This window comes from Amphibalanus amphitrite, unplaced genomic scaffold, assembly GCF_019059575.1.
Source record: "Amphibalanus amphitrite isolate SeventyFive unplaced genomic scaffold, NRLGWU_Aamphi_draft 000046F_arrow, whole genome shotgun sequence".
NCBI classification, from domain to species: Eukaryota; Metazoa; Arthropoda; class Thecostraca; order Balanomorpha; family Balanidae; genus Amphibalanus; species Amphibalanus amphitrite.
The window spans coordinates 896,606-913,995 of record NW_024881542.1 but is presented as its reverse complement, the minus strand read 5'-3'; the positions used below and the strand labels follow the sequence as shown (position 1 = coordinate 913,995).

Sequence of the window (17,390 nt, the reverse complement as noted above, 5' to 3'; positions counted from 1 at the left end):
TTAGTTATCTCTTTATCAAAAATCCCAGCAAAGGAGAGGTCATTCAGTCAGGCGCCAGCTGCTGTATCGCCTCGCTTACCGTACTTGTCGTGCTGTACTCCGGTGGGGCAGAGTCTGCGTGTGCAGCGCACCACGCCGCTGACACAGTCGCACTCGTTGCAGTCCTGCTTCCAGCGGCTGCCCTCGTTGGAGCAGGAGTCGCCCGACTGCAGGATGGGCCGCCGCCGGACCCCTGCCCGCTGACTGGGCTCGCAGGGCAGCATTGTGCACGAGACCAGCCCTTCCGCGCCGCACTCACACCGGTTACCACACTCGTCTTCCCACTGCTCGTGCGGCTCGCAGGTGACTGATAGGGGGAGAAACGGGCAGAGTGATACGGAGCTGAATGAAGGGTCTCGGTAAGCATGTTTTGCTATATATCGTCAACACTAACAACCTGGAGTTGTCTCATCACTTGTGACTTTCTTAGTCATAGCTGTCGCGGGTTAGCGTGACTGTGAGATAATGCTGGGAATTTCGCTCAGCGGGGGATCCGGTTCATACACAATTACGGAATTGAATTTTCTTCTGCAGCGTCCAGCAGTTTCCGCTGGTCATCACGCCTTGTTAACATCCGTGGTTTTGACATGACGTGAAGGTCGGCCATGATGAAAGCCTTCGGTGATGGGATTTATCGGTACTAATCCATTCTGAATCACTCCCCAGTGATTGTAGCTTCCCTAGCCACAATAAGATTCAATTGTGCCTTGTTTCCTACCTCGATGAACACGTATAATTCACGCGCTAAATGCTACTAAATCGTCTCTGCAATGATCGTCCACCGTCCTGTAGGTATACACCATTATTACCTCCATTCATGATGTCATTTAATTGATAGGCATCCCATGTATAAATAATGCAATGAACTTGAGGCTTTGGACCGCCTTGACTTATATCCGCTCATTGCTCTCTCTCCCTCTCTCTCTCTCTCTCTCTCTCTCTCTCTCTCTCTCTCTCCCCACCCTGCGTCTAGTCCTCTCTCACTGGGTTCTCTCGGCGGTCGGCGAGGACACTTTTCTGTCGTGCAGACGGCCTTCCCGCGCTGGCAGGAGCAGTTGTTACAGTCGACCTGCCACGTGTCGCCGGCGGCACACGCGTCCCCCGTTGTGCGAATGAAGGTCATGCTGAGGTCACTGCGCACGCGCGGAGGGCACGAGCCGACCGTGCAGCGCCTCTTCCCGGCGGGGTCACACAAACAGGTGTTACCACACGCGTCCTTCCACTTGGTGCCGGCCAGGCATGAGGCTGCGGGCAGGACAGGGGGTCAGCGGGGAAGTGTGGGTAATCGCTGATCAAATAGGGCATTACTTTAGTAAATATCTGATAATTGCTAAACTATTGTACATGCAATCTATAGATCGGTAAAATCGTGCAATCCCAACCACACATCAACTGCGGATGTGCTCAAAACATTACGTCAGAAAGACACATTATGAAAATGAGACGAATTTCCTCTGGAACTGCCTCTCACTGGAGCGGCTCAAGTGGCTCACAGCCGCACCCCTGTCCCCTCTCCGTCTCACCCTCAGTGATAGGTCTGTGGTCGGTGCCCGAGCACCTGTCCTTGGTGCACACGATCACGTTCTCCCTGCAGGTGCACGTGTTGCACTGGTGGCTCCACGTTTGGCCGTTGTTGGCGCACGACAGACCGTCTGAAACAGCGCGGCACGCAGAGGTTAGTGGACAAAGCCGATCACCGCGAGAAAACAAGCAATTGTGGCAAGAGGTTTAAAGAGAGACTGCGCGATAAAATCGTGCGAGTGTCAGAAAGCAGCATATAGAGAAACAAAATCAGTTTGCCAAATGTTGCAGGTATCCCGCAACAGCATCATGCACGACTGGGGCACATCTTCGCACCAGTATATCATCGTATGGTAAACGAGCGAGTGCGGCATCTCGACTGAGCGCGAACGTCTTCCTGGGTTCGTGGGCTCGACATGGAGGCTAAGTTCGATACTCTCTACACACTACATCCTTTCAGACTGTGCCAGCTGTGTATGCCTATACAGGCGGTGACACGGTGTGCTGACACGGCGATGACACGCGGTGACACGGCGTGGTGTCACGACACTCGGGCGTGGAGGTGGTGATGTGTGTTCGCGGAGACACTCTCCTCAGAGTGATGTCAGTTGTGCAGGGTGGTCGGGACACGTGACTTTGATCTGACCGCCTTAGAGACAGGCTCAGAGCGGAGTGGATGATCGCGATATCAAGGTCGCTTCTGTCACTAGATGACATGGTTCAGCCTAGAAACGTATCTGCAGTCGCCTGCTTTCACTCGTAGTGTACTAGGATGTTGAGAGACCAGAAATAGGTACTGGCAATTGTAGCTCCATCAGTATTCGGTCACCAGGAATGGAATATATTCACCCGTTGCCTCTTTCCCCATGACAAAGTACGAAATCAGCAGGACAGCCACCAAGCCCTGTGTTTAAGCCTCTCGCCCGGCCGGACGGGAGGGGCTCCACATCCGGCGGAACCAGTGACGTCACCGTCGGAACCAGTGACGTCACCGCCTGGGTCAATGCCGGCCGGCGCTGGATGCCCCAGCTGTGCCTGCCGCCGCTCGGAATATGCAGAGACCGCCGAATACGGCGGTCGGGCGCGGGCTCACCCTCGGCACCGTCTCTGCCGCTGACCGGGGGGGGGGGGGGGGGAGGACGATCCATCACCGAGCACCAGGTGGGGCCGCGCCCCGGGGCGGATGACTTCACCCGCGACTGCTCAGATGCTCGCTCCGGCATCCGACGTCATTTGTCACTGATAGTAAACATTACAATGTGGATCGCATTCATAACGACGCACACAAGATTGATACAGGTGAACTATGATAGAACTGCACAAATAGACAAGCTCAGTCTTGGAAAGCATTCACTTCTGTGTGATCAATGGCATCATTTGTAACCTGCATAGCCTACTTATTTATTTCCCCCTAAGCTTGCCATTTACTGCGCTAGTTTCCTTACCGGAAACTGGAAAGCAGATTGGCCACTTCAATCAGGCGTCCTTGACTTTCTTCCGCACCCTTTTGCATCAGCATTGACTTCCACAGCTGCATCTCATCGTGGAATCTCTTCCGACACCATCGAGTTTTGGTTATTCTGTGCCAAATACGCCCGCGACGGGTGCGCCACCCGTGCCCTTATCGAACAGACCGCGCCTCGATCGGGTGCGGGGCTGTTGGCTATCGTGCTCACCATCGACACATTTTCGGGCGTGGGGTGTTGTAGTGGCACGAGCCTGTCTGCTGATCTGGTGACGGTGTCGGCGGGGGCGCCTAGCGCGCCGTGAATAGACCACGGAGGTGACGCGTCGCTAGCACAGGGGTCACACCCTCGCGCCGGTCGATGTCCGCGATCCCGTCGGTCCGGTAACTCGGGGGTACGACTACGGTTCCTCACAGGCCGCCCGCGCAGTTCCAACGACGCAGCGCAAAGGCAGCGCGCCACGAGGCGACCGGGTTCGGCTGAGTGATTCGGTCATAACTCTGAGTTAAAGCCGGATTAGCGATAGAGTTATTGAGGAGTGGTTGAAGCTGCTAGCCTTTTATGTTGACGCGGAGGTTCACAACGTAAAGAAGTAGTTAGAAGGAGTGGCTGGAGCTCTTTGTGGGATTGAGTCGCCATCGGCAATATAGTGGTGTCGTTCTAATGGGCAGGACAGCAGTCGTTTAAATTACTCAAACTAATTTAAATCTATTTCAATATTTCCGATAAATTGGCTAAAGTCAACAAAGAAGATGACCTTGCACGTGCACCCATTAATTTGACCCCATCTCTGACTCTCTCCATATTAATTCCAGGCCAAGTAAGTCAATGCTAATTACTATTTATTTCATAGAACTGCACGTATCACATCTGGGACGTGACCCACGGTCGTGTCCTGACGACGGTTGCCGATGTTGAGAGAGGTTTTTAGCGTCCATTATCGCCCAACGCGCTATGCGCGCCTGGTCACTGATACTTGGAAGTCAATCCCGGGACTTATGTGACCTCGTGGTCAATTGGCGCAGTTGGCTACTGGTCGATGAGTTGGTCGTGTGTGGCAAACGCCATCACTATAGGAATACAGCTATCGAGTCTGTCCTGTAACTGAACTCAGATAACGTTATGAGAAAGAAGTTAGGAATATCAAATGTCTTCTGAATTAGGATTTGTTACCTTTAAAGCCGCGGTGTTTCTATATGACATTACCAGACTCCCTAAGCAAAAGGCTTACCTTTTAATCATCGCACCGTACTTTTAACACCGGTACCTGGCCTTGTCTAGCTTTTCTAACATTCCTTACAAGCCATTGGTGATTAGTGGCTAATTATCTCGATTATGGTCATTTATCAGCTAGAACGACTAAACTTTGCCTCCTATCACTTACATTGGTTCATAAACTAATCAAAACGCTTATAAAGCATTGAAAACGTTTTACGTCCGCCAAACTCGGCTTTAACTGTGACAGAACACCTACTTATCAGTCATGTTCCCATTTGCGGATATTTCATCATCCGTCTCCCACATCCTAGCGAAGCATCTCCGGGATGTCGGTGGCTCACGGGCCCGCGGCGGCGGCCGAGCCCATCCTATAGGCACGTGCATCTCTGGTATCCGGGAGCCGACCCAGCTGTATAGCTGGTGAGAGGCAGCGGTGCCGCACTGCCCCGAGAGGCAGCGGTGCCGCACTGCTCCGAGAGGCAGCGGTGCCGACGTGGCACCCCGTGTAGGTAGGGGAGAGTGGTGCAGGAGGCCCCCCCTTAAGCTCAGTTGCTATTTTTAGACAACTGATAATATTTAAGAGCAAACGTGTGCATGCGCTGTGAGCATGCATCATTTTCCCATACATATTTGCATTCAAAATGAATCTAGGGGGTACAAAAACCGTAACCTTTAACATTTTGGAAAAAGTTGCAAAAGGGCCTCTTACACTATGGGTATGGTAAGACGCCCCCCCCCCCCCGGGTGTTTCACAAGTCAAGTCGACTTGTAAAAGACGCTTTGCGAACACAGCTGCAAGGCCTTTTATTTCGAAAAGCTAAGCAAATACGGTGTTATCGAAACCAAAAACACTTCCAAAGCGCTCGAACAATGCGAAAACTAGCACAACCAAACGCTGATGACCAACGAAAATTGTACCTATTACCTCTTAGAAAAGAAACAGAAAAAAAGAAACAAAAACAAACTCCTTGAAAAAAGAATGCCACGCCTGCCGCAGGTGCAGGCGTTTTATCATCGGGGACGTTTTTTTATCGGGGGGCGTTTTATCATCCTCGAAGGGAGGGCCTCTTAAAAAAATGCAGTGTTTTAACGTCACAATATTTATGGTTTATGAGACATTTGCAGCGCACCAGAACAGGGTCTATTCTGAAGCTAACATGTGACAATTTCGATGAGATAAGATTGTAGTTTATAGCCATTGTTTTTTTCAGATATGTAAGGGTGATAAAGATGCATATATCTAGCAAGTAAAGGGGCAAAAACAGAAATAGACTTACCAAAAGTCGCTGCGACGCACCTGATACCTCAGGTTTCGTGAGTTGTTGTTTCAAGAGGGCTTCTGCTTTACGAGAACATTAAAAAATAAATAACATTATTGGTTTGGTAAAAAAAGCGATGGGGCCTCTTACCGACCCTGGGCGTCTTACACGGATCTCCCCTATATCTGCTCCTCCGGGCCCTGTCCTGGAGATTGGGTGACACAGGGCTGCGGGACCCGGATACGGCGCTGACGTAACGGGAGTAGCCACGTCACGGCTGATGCGGGCCCGATAGCGCTAATGGCATTGGAGATCTGTCCTCACCAATTGGCAAATGATGGGATTTGTGTGATGTACCGTGGTTTTGACGGAAAGATACGGGAAGGCTTGTCAGACACGATGGCGGATGTGTTGGTGACATGATTGAACAAAATCGTGGGTCGGTAAATGGCACCTCTTATTTCAACGTTATCTTTTCCATGTTGATGTATTTGCACTTCGAATCAGAATATTTTCTGTGAGATGTTTTCCGCTTAGATTCATAGAATACCGCCCTGATTATGGTGTATGCCATCGTTTAATGAATAATCGGTACCTATTTAGGGTTGATTGTCGTTCGTCAACACGCTGAAATCAATACACAAAAAGACTGTATCATTTCTGTGATGCAACACCTCTTCACGCCTATGCCAGGCCACCAGAGTCATTTCCTCCTCTTCTCACGCAGAATTAAAGAACGTCCTCTCTCTAGGTCACACTTTTATCACGTGATAAAACGGCATCGAAGTTCTGAAGCAAGACGGTATATCGCTCTCTGGCGGACATGACTTGCTAAGCAGCTCCGAGTGAGGCCATTTTGCTAAGGCAGCTCGGCTGCCGGTCGGGCCTGACCTCAGTGCATCATTCGGCGACCCCAGTAGGTACTCTGTGACCCGCGCGGACCGGCGCGGCGTGGCAAGGAGTGGCGCGGCGTGGCGAGGAGCGGCGCGGTGCGGCGTGCGGTAGCGCCGTCGGTCGTCGTGTCAGCCGCCGTGTCACCCGGTGTCAGATCGCGCCGCAGTCGCCGCCAACCGGCGCCCATGCAAACGAGGAGCACTCCGCTGATCATTAGACGAGCGCCCGTCTCCGGCACGTCCGGAATGCAGGATACGACCGCGCAGCCGCGCACGCGACAAGCAGCTCTGGCTCCCTGCGCGCTCCGGGGGCAATGGGAGCCCGCCGGGACCGGCCAGAACTGACCCCGAGCGAGGGCCTTTCCGAGGAGCGTCTGCTGACGAGCCGTCGGGCTGCAATGAGCCTGAGCTGATGAGACAGGGGAGCCGCACTTACGCGGGCCGGAGTGCTGCTCACGGAGTTACCGACGGGCCGACAGACAAGTCGATGGCTTATACGGCGCCTGGATGGCGCGGACGGCTCCGCGGAGCCGGGCTGGTTTGAGCGATGGGGCTTTCAGGATGGCCAGGGCTCTCTCCTCTCGGCATGCCAGACTCGCGAGGAATCTGAGCGGTCCGGAGGCCCGCCAATGTCAGAGGCCATAACGGCACGTGAGCTGAACGGGAAGGCAGGAAGAGGTCTCAGCAATGAAAGATGAGATTCTAACTCAGATAAAAGCAGCGAAGCACGCTCTTGGCTCTACCTACCAAAAGTCTAATAAGACAAATTAGACCACACGCATCCTGGTATAGTCTGCACTAGAAAATCTTCATATCTATATCCACTCTCTCTGGACTTCACTATCGGTAGTAAACAGCAATCAGCCCCTGCCACTTACAATCCAGTGCCCGCTCCTTGTCCCTCGTCAGTTCCTGGTCAGCGGTGGCCCCTTGGCACCTGAGGCTAAGATAATCGGTCGTACCTTCGGTTCGGCGGCGCCAGAGCGGCGCCTCTCGAAGCCGCCAGCGCGGCGCCGCTCGAGACGCCAGCGCGGCGCCGCTCGGTGGCAGCCGCGACGCAGAGTCTGGGAGCTCTCCGGCTAATTTTTTACTCCCACCATCAGTCGGAGTTAGGCTGTGCAAGTCGCGACCAGCGTACGTGACCGGGCGGGCCGTGTCCGCCACTGCCCGCCTGCTGATTGACTGCTGCGACGCAAGCTCGACGTCGAATGTTGCTTCAGCATGTATTACTTCCTTGAATCCGTTCGCTACGCGTCCTTCTCCAAGATAACGGTAAAGGTGTGAAGGATAATTAGACTCTAGAACTTCCGTACAACCAATTACGTAATAAACGTCTCAGTTCATGCAGAAATATCGAGGAATTGGGAAGCACCTCCAGTTAGCGCTGCTTAGTGCGTATTAGTCCCGGTTACACAACTGCCCAGCAGCTTAGTATTTATAGCGGCTATCCGGCCGTAATCCCTGGTCGTCTATCTCCGCCGTCCGCGGCCATCAGGTCGACACTGCGCGGTAGCCGAAAGGCTCGGATTTGTTCATTCACTGCCGAGGACAGACGGCACAACCCCAGGCGCAGCGCTGACCTTGGGTCATCGACGCCGCCGCCACGAAAAGGTCATTTGCGTTCCGGTATGCTGCAATGCTGCAATGACAGTTCAATGCAGTGGGGACCCAATCATGACTAAGTGAATAGCCTTTCACGCAGAATATATGCTGTAACAAAATACCTGGTAATTTTCATGGGCCTTAAAGTGTTTTATGCGCCTATCTGGGAGGTTTGTGCGGAAAGTCATCGGCAGTCTGCAAAGGATCTGCACATGCCTGTCCTGAACTTACCGACTGTATTGCCCATTTGCGCCACAGGTATGTGGACATGTTATGACATCATAGACCAAGGAAGTCACCGCTCCTAGGCGGATGTTGCCCGTCTATAGACTATAAACAATCTCCATCGGGCACCGACCATCGGTATGTCGCTGCATCAAAGCCAGAGCGAGCATTCCTCGAAATAAAAGCTCCACTTTACGACGTGATTATGCAGCAATCTCTTCTCCGAATTCTATCGAAGTTCATCCGACGGCCGCGCTGTACCGGGCTGCGCGTGATGCCTATCATACCATCACGCTCTAAAGCCGGCCGTCGCGGGTGAATCATTGGAAATCCGGGCATCCGTCGGCACTGTCCACCGCGCTGTGTTCAAGATAAACACACTATTTATGTGGAGTGTCCGAGGCAGGGCTGACGGACTCGGCGTGCGACGGTCGGCGGGTTGGTCGGACCACTATAAACACTCCGCGAGCCGCGTACGGACGGCGCAACACACGGCAAGACGCTATACCGACAGGCCGTCTCCACTGAGGGAGCGGTGACGTGTGTGTGTTGCCACAGGAGAGGAGCAGACTGGTGGCGTCATTAGGGTAGCTGCTGGCGGCCAGGGCGGCGGCCGGTGCACAGAGCATGGGAGGTGGGCAGCATGGTCTGTATGTACTCTGCTGGAGCTTTACTCGTTCGATGATTACTACATAATTCATACTCTTCATTTTATGTCTGTGAAATATGCTTGCATTGCCAAACAGCTCGAATGTTCATACGAGTGCTTTTTCGTCTTTCTCTGAACAAACTCTGAGCTATACTTTTAAGGAACAATAAACTATCCGAAGTTCAAGGCTTTGTCGTGTTTACCAAGGCAAGACTGACAAAAGAATTCTGAGATGTTTAATCAAGGTTCCAGAAACTAGGTCATGCCCCGGTTTCTAGATTACAAGACTTATGTGCTTTTTATATGGTACTGATGAGCTAAGAATTGTCGCCAAGAAAATTCTACCATGCCTGTTTTGCGATTAATATATCACTTGCCAAGTGCCGCTCAACTTAGTCCTTTATATATAAAACATTCTTTAAATGCTTGTGAATGGAATTGTCAATCTGGTTGTTAAATCGAGGATCGCAGTTCTGCTGTTTGCTGCGTTGGTATACATTCCTCTATTAGGAACTACTTGCATATTTTCTTTGGATGCAGATGATCACTGTTGCTTGGTACCTAGATATACCATGGTAATATTATATCACATCATTTTTTTTCAGAAATCGTCATAGCCACAGTGCACTACACCGACTTGCCTTCCTTTTCGGTGTGCACTCTGCATGGCATCACATTCTTATCTGTCACAATATGCAAACGACTCCCATCTGATTGAAGATGGCCGTCAAGTTCAATAAACAACAACGTTATGAAAGGCGATTTTTCATGCAACTCAATGATATGTCACTCATCCGACATCGATTCCTTAGAAAAATATGCATGCATAGATACATCCCTCTGCACACTGCGTGGTAGGCATTCTTTTTTCGACAAAACCGAGAATATCTCGAATACTATGCTATCTGGCACTCGGAAATCGTAACAGCAAGACGCGCGAGACTCCGCACCTTAGATTGGACAGTTATCATGGTATAGATGTTCCATCCAGTTTGGCAACAAAACACAAAAGCTTATATACCTATGCCCCAAAAACAAACTTTTGCGTTTTTCTGCCACACTAGGCGTATACTTTGTATAATATGTGTTCACTAAAAATTGAGACAAAGTTTAGCAGGCTGCATCTTAGGTAAAAATATACCGATTTAAACAAACGAGGCATTGTTGTAATGCACATTGCATCTGCTGCAAGCCGTAGAGCGTCAACAGATTTGCCTGATCCCCATAGGTCATTTTTTGGACATTTCCTTGGAAGTGTTGTCACAAGCTCTGGCACCAGTGGACCGTGATGTTGGCCAGTTGATGGTGGTAATGAGTAACCAGTTGATATTTTGTATGAAATCGAAAGACACCAACATACGTTATAGCCTGTAGTTTATAGTTATGTGTGGCTCTGTGTGACCGACTGAGACGCCGCGTGGCCCAGACGCGCCTGGGGGACGCCGTCTAGCCGACACTGACAAATGTGTCCTAGGGGGGTGTCCTGTTACATATGTGGCGACGGGGGCGCCGAGTCGCGGTGGCAGCGGCGCCGGGCCGCGCGAGAGGGTTGGCAGTGTGGTTGGAACGGTCGCAGGAGAAGCACCCAATACACTCGACTACAAGCTATTTCGGCGCCATGCCTAAAGTGAAGGCATCTGCGAGTGCTAGTGCTGGTGTGACACCGACGGCAGCGGAGTCCGGCGGAAGGGCCACTTTCGACCCTCGGCTAATACCCGAGTTCAGTGGCGAAGGGACCGGTGCGGACATAGTGGAATGGTTCACCCGTGCCGAGGTGTTGAGCAAGCACCATGGGGTGAATCTGGCGCTCGTGCTGCCAGCACGACTGACTGGCGGTGCCTTCGCGGTCTGGCTGCAGATGTCAGAGGAGAGCCGCCGCTCCGTGGACAGCGTCAGGAACGCGCTGTACGACGCCTTCGCCATGGACCCGCTGGCGGCCTACGACGCGTATGCCAGCCGCCGTCTCCAGCCGGGCGAGTCGGCCGACGTTTATCTGGCGGACCTGCGCCGTTTGGCCACGCTGCACGGTGGAGTATCGGAAAAGGCCCTCGCTTGTGCCTTCATCGCTGGACTGCCGGACACCGTCCGCAGCGCGATTCGGGCCGGCACTCGAGCAGAGGCGCTGGACCTGGCCAGCATTCTGACGAGGGCGCGGGCAGTGCTCAGCGACGAGCGCACCTCCACGGTGGCGGCGGCGACCCGTGAGCGGGCCGACGGAACGAGCCGCCGTAAACCGATGGAGCGCAGAGCCAGCCGCCCCCCGCCGCGCTGTTGGGTATGTGACCAGGTGGGTCACATCGCAAGAAGGTGCCCAAACGGTCGGGAGACCGCGTCAGCGCCAGCGCCGTCTCCCAATCAGTAGCGCGCACACTTCCGGTCGTGTGGATCAGCGTGGACGGGCGTAAGTGCCGTGCTCTAGTGGACACGGGCTGCACGGACACACTCGTTCATGCTGGAGCCTGCTCGGACTGGTCACCGCGCCCGGTCAACATGATGACCGTGAACGGCGGCACGCTGCGCTGTCTGGGCATCGCTGAGATCACCGTGCAGCACCGGGAGAACCGGGCGAGCCTGACGGCCCTGGTCGTACCCGATCGGCCGCTGGGCATGGACGTGGTGCTCGGTATGTCTGGTATTGTGGCACTGGGCGGAGTGTGTGTGAAGATGCCCAATGGCGTGGAATTTGGTGCGGCAGTGGTGCCGGCAGCGGCAGCGGCGGTGGCGCCGACAGTGGTGACGGGGGCGGTGTCGGCTGTGGAAGCAGCGGCACCGGCGGTGACGGCGGTAGCGCCGGCGGTGCCGACGGTGGTGACAGGAGCGGCGCCAGCAGCGACGGCGGCGGTGGCGGTGCCGCCGCTGGTGACAGGGGCGAGGCCAGCTGCTAGGACAGCAGTGCCAACGGAGACGGCGCCGCCAGCAGCGACGGCGGCGGTGGCGGTGGCGACGCCAGCTGTGCGTACGGTGGCCCCTAAAGTCGTGGGAACGGCGGCCGCGGTGCAGGGCGAGACGGCGGCGGCAGGGCCGGTGACAAATGGAGCAGTGGTGGCGGCCAATGCCAAGGCCGCGGCAGGGACGGCGCCCGTGACGGGGGCGGGTCCGGTGAGAGGGGCGGCGCCGGCCGCCAGTGTGGACCGTGGGGACCTGTCAGTGGACGCCGTGGATTTTACGGCCCGGTTTTCGGCGGACAGTGGCGAGTGGACTGTGGCCTGGAAGTGGACAGACGGAGAGGGCCCGGACCGCCTCCACAATACTGTCGCCCAGTACAAAGTGCCGGACGCGGCGCGGCCAGCCTATGACGAGGAGCTGGAACTGTGGGCTCGAGAGGGGTGGCTGCGGCCATATGACGAGCGAGTGGACGGCCCAGCGCGCGGTCTGATACCTCTGATGGCGGTTGAACAGCCCAACAAGGACAAGGTGCGGCCGGTATTGGATTATCGCGAACTCAACAGGCACGTCACCGCCCATACAGCAGACGCAGAGGTGTGCGCAGAGCAACTCCGTCGCTGGCGGCGGCACGGCTCACGATTGGCAGTGCTCGATCTGAGAAAGGCCTACATGCAGCTCCGGCTGGACAGACGGCTTTGGCCATACCACACCGTACGAGTGCGTGGTCAGCTTCACTGCCTGCAGCGCATGTCATATGGGCTGAATGTAGCTCCGAACATCATGAGATCTGTGGTGCGGACTATACTTGAGCAGAACGAGGCGGTCAGCCGGGGCGTTCTCCCGTACGTTGACGACCTTCTCGTGAATGAGGACGTCATCTCCGCGGAGCAGGTTGCAGAGCACTTCTCCCGGTACGGCCTTGTCTGCAAGCCACCGCAGCGCCCGGCTGACGGCGCTCGAATGCTGGGGCTGCAGGTGAGCTGTTCGCGCTCGGGAGAGCTGCAGTGGCGCCGGGACAACCCCGTCGGCGCACCGCCAGAGGTGATGACGCGCAGGGCGCTGTTTGCATGGTGCGGCCAGCTGGTTTCCCACCTTCCAGTGGCCGGCTGGCTGCGTCCAGCTGCGGCCTGGCTAAAGAGACGGGCTAATGCTCTCAGTCAGGGCTGGGATGACCCCATCGATGACCCGGACCTGCGCGCTCAAGTCAGCCAAGTGGCTGAAAGGGTGACCTCCAATGACCCGGTCCGTGGACCCTGGAGGCTGACGGGTGAAAAGCTGACCGTATGGACAGACGCCAGCAGTCTCGCCTCGGGCGTCGTCCTGGAGGATCCGGAAGGCGGCGTAGTGGAGGACGGGAGCTGGCTGCGGCCGGAGACTAAGGCAGCCATGCATATAAATATGGCTGAGCTGGACGCGGCGCTCAGCGGCGTCAACATGGCGATCGCGTGGGGGATCAGAGTGATCGATCTCCGCACGGACTCGGCGACCGTTCAAAAGTGGGTCGGTGACGCACTGAGCGGCCGGTCGCGTCTCCGGACGAAAGCTCATGCCGAGATGTTGATTCGCCGGCGGGTGGACATCATCCGTGAGCTGGTGACTGAGTTCCAGTTGACGATCACCATCAAGCTGGTCAAGTCAGATGAAAATCCGGCGGACGAGATGACACGCGTGCCCAAGGAATGGCTTCGAGCCTGCAGGGCAGAGGAGGAGACAACAACGGTGACAGGCGCGGTGCCGGTGGCGGCTGCAGTGGCGCCGGACGGGGAGTCCACACACCCCGACACGGCTGCAAAAATTAGAGCGGTGCACGAGAACATTGGACATCAGGGTGTCAGGCGCACGCTCTGGTATTTGCGGCGTGACGGAGAGCAGTGGGCCACTAAGCCAGCGGTGCGCGCAGTGATTCGGACGTGTGACGTGTGCCAGTCAATTGACCCGGCACCGACCCGCTGGCGACACGGGTCACTGGGCGTTCAACTGACCTGGGAGCGTCTCGCCATCGACGTCACACACTACCGTGGCGATCACTATCTGACCGTGGTCGACTGTGGTCCGTCCCGCTATGGAATATGGCGGCGATTGCGCCGGTCAGATGCGGCCGAGATCACTGCTCATCTCGAAACTGTCTTTTTGGAGCACGGGGCGCCGGCAGAACTGCTTCTGGATAACGCCACTGAGTTCCGTGGTCGCCGCATGGGAGCGTTCGCGGCGAGGTGGGGCGTGACCCTGCGGTTCAGGGCGGTGCACGAGGCAGGCGGGAACGGTATCGTGGAGCGTCATCACCGGACGATTAAAGTGATGTCAGCTCGGAAAGGGTGTGCCATAGCTGAATCGCTTCACCGCTACAACATGACGCCCCGAGATGGCTCGCAGCCTGAGAGCGCTCCCGCCGCCGGCGTGTTCCGTCGTGTCGGGCGTGACCTGCCGGTGACCGGCGCCGGCGGACACGATGACCGGCCGCCGCCGGCTCTCCCTGCAGACTCTGAGCGGGGAGCCGGCTTTAGGGAGGGCGACCTGGTGTGGGTGCGGCGCCGCGGGCCCGCGACTCGCTGCACTGACGTTTCCCGGCCTGGCACCGTCACACGCATCGTGACCGACCAGCTTATCGAAGTTGACGGTACTCCGTGGCACGTTAGGTGCGTGCGCCACCGGCACACGGGGCAGCCGACGGCGGCCGATCCCCCGATCGAGGACGACGGTGAGCCGGCTATGTCGCTCGGTGCGTCAGAGCATTCATCGGTAGTCGGTGAGACTGATCCCTCTGTAGAGGTGGAGCTGCCGCGGCCGACCTCTGATGAGCCACCGGCTCAGAACAGTACTGAACCGCGACGTAGCGCGAGAGTGGGGGCTCCGCCAGAACGCTTCGGGGTAGTAGTACCTAATAATATCGGCTAACTGCTGTAATGTATTTTGTCTTTCGCGTTGATTGTGTCGTATTTTGTGTCTCAAGTGTCTCATGTAGTGCATTGTGTCATATTGTGTGTATGCATTGAGATGTGTGATCTTTAAGATCAGGGGGACGTGTAGTTTATAGTTATGTGTGGCTCTGTGTGACCGGCTGAGACGCTGCGTGGCCCAGACGCGCCTGGGGGACGCCGTCTAGCCGACACTGACAAATGTGTTCTAGGGGGGTGTCCTGTTACATATGTGGCGACGGGGGCGCCGAGTCGCGGTGGCAGCGGCGCCGGGCCGCGCGAGAGGGTTGGCAGTGTGGTTGGAACGGTCGCAGGAGAAGCACCCAATACACTCGACTACATAGCCTTAGGCAAATTACATCAGATATTCATTTGTTAAATTTCAGGCGTGGAAAATGGCTTATCGGGTCTCGTTCCAATGGGAATTTTTACATCGGCCGGGGCCCTCAAGGCGCCCCTTGGTTAGTGTGCTGGCGCGAGGTCGGACCAGAAAATCACCTTCTGGTTACATATGTTGTTCTGCATGAACCTCTAGTGCTTAATAATACACTTGGCTCAAAAAAGTATCATATTGTAAAGGACCAGTCTGGAGGAATAAAGTCGAACTGATGATATTCTCTGAAATAACACATACACCACGGCATCCAGCGTTAGCTTGCATGCTGACACTTAAATGGACGTTAGCCCTTGTATCATCGATCACATCACAACAGAACACTCCATTGTCTTAGTTAATTGTCGCCCTTAAACTAAAACATGATTTTTCTACCTTAAATAGTTTAACTTTTTCTGCATTTTTGTCCCTTTTTTGACCATAGCATATTTACTTCTCTGTCCTTATGTTGTTCCCAGTCGCTTCGAGAAATCATTTGCGCCGGTTGTAACTCAGCCTAGTCTCAGGTGTGATATATCTTCTTCGCTTAGGCACAGTTAATACCTTACTGATCAGCAGCATTGCGCCGTGAGGTGTCAAAAAGCCCCTCCACGTGCATTTTCGGGGCCTCGACCCTTCCTCAGGTCAATATCTTCACAATTACACCACTTCAGCTTTTCGGACACCCACACCCTCTAGAACTTTCGTCCCACTGTACAGTATGTAACTAATTTTGACATTTTAAGTTTTCATTAGGTATTTGTACGTGCCAAACTCTCCCATTGAAGTGCTATTTTGGGAAAGCCTTCCAATGGGCTTTTGGTAGTCCTTGTTTAATCCAACGCCACTGTTTTCATTACATCCGTGAAATTTTATGCTCGGTATGATGAAAACGTCCCTTTTTTATCTCTATGCTAAGTTGCATCGTAATAGCTTGCTTCACTTTTGATATGCAGTCATTCAAAGTTTGTGTCAATTTTTAGTGAACACCCTATAGTCGACTACAGAATGATGTTCCACTCCTCAGAAGCTATCAGTTGACCGGAGCGCTAAGTTGTGCCGTTTATCACGCAAGCGTGTCGATTGTGAGCATTGGGACAAAGCTATAATTTGTGAACTTAGCCCGTGTGATGCGGCACAGCCTACCACTCCAGGCAAATAATTGCCTGTGAAAAGTGGAACATCATTCTGTAGTCGACTATACAGTGATACGCCCAATCAAAGGAGTGGAGCATGGCTCATCTATGTACAATGAGTTCCGACCGACTGATAGCATAGTCTTTGAGTTATCACTTCTGTCGAAAAAAATAATACATACCACGCAGTGTGCAGAGGGCTTGGGCTGTACATACATCATTAACGCGGAAAACAGCGTCGTGTATTGTAAACTGTACAGTAACTTATGCACATAAGCCAAACACGTATACCTATAAGCAATAGCATGCGTGCGTTCTACGGATTGTTTATGAGACAGCTGACAAGGGAAAAGCTGTCCTAGACGGGGCAAAGTAACAGCTCTTCGCCATAAAACGGGTGTTGATGAAAGACGTCGCCCTTCATGGCAGGTTTACGACGGCTATTCGAAAACCGCGTCCACCTCTGGCACATGGGGTGTTTCCAGTCTCTGAGAGCAGCAGCTTGCATGTATGCAAACAGACCTCTTTATAGCCCGCTTACACGTGTACTGGAATGCCAGAGCTGCATACTTTGTGTGGCGGAATATGACAGCGGACCGTTCCAGCGGCGGATGAGTGATGAGTGACACCTCCTGAAAGACACCACTAGCAGCCGCTTATGGGCAGGGCGCACTCTGGCTGTGAGGGGAGCACCGAGGCCGAGTAGAAAACTTCAGTGTTCTAAAGACAGCCAACACTAAAGACAAGTCACGCAATGTGTCTTTTTGGCACGTACGTATGTCATTGCTGGTTCAGCTACGCTACTCAGATTTTTGTAAATAATTTTCGTTTTATTAAGTGATTTGTTGCAAGAAGTCAACATTAGGCGATTATCTAAAACTCAGCATAAAATGCATTGGCCTATGGAAAAATATGCAGATCTATAAATCATGTCATTTCATCCCCGATACGTCATAAATCACTATCGACCTCAGCAATATTAAATAATAAAGAAAAACAAGTGTGTTCCTTACGCTGGATCACTTTGACATGAGCTACAAAGAATTCTCGTTATATTTTCAATGCATATATTAAATGTCAGCAGAAATCCATTGAAAGAGCGACTAATGACAGTCATAGCATTTGTTTGTACATTAAATCACTCAATCGCAACTGGTTGGTGAACCTTCCTCGAATGTTTTTGCTCTTTCAGCCCTTGTGTCCCCCAC

At 53.9% G+C, this 17,390-nt stretch overlaps 1 protein-coding gene across 2 annotated transcripts in view; it reads right to left on the bottom strand.

Annotated features, from left to right (window-relative positions):
- LOC122377522 (kielin/chordin-like protein) overlaps positions 1 to 17,390 on the bottom strand; it is a 33,684-nt gene that overhangs the window by 15,889 nt on the left and 405 nt on the right. For both annotated transcript variants that reach the window (XM_043357613.1, XM_043357614.1), the window contains exons 2-4: positions 1,563 to 1,691; positions 1,024 to 1,284; positions 80 to 346 (exon numbers count right to left, since the gene is read on the bottom strand). In XM_043357613.1, coding sequence (XP_043213548.1) covers positions 80 to 346; positions 1,024 to 1,284; positions 1,563 to 1,691 — 657 coding nt within the window. The remainder of the gene's footprint in view (positions 1 to 79; positions 347 to 1,023; positions 1,285 to 1,562; positions 1,692 to 17,390) is intronic.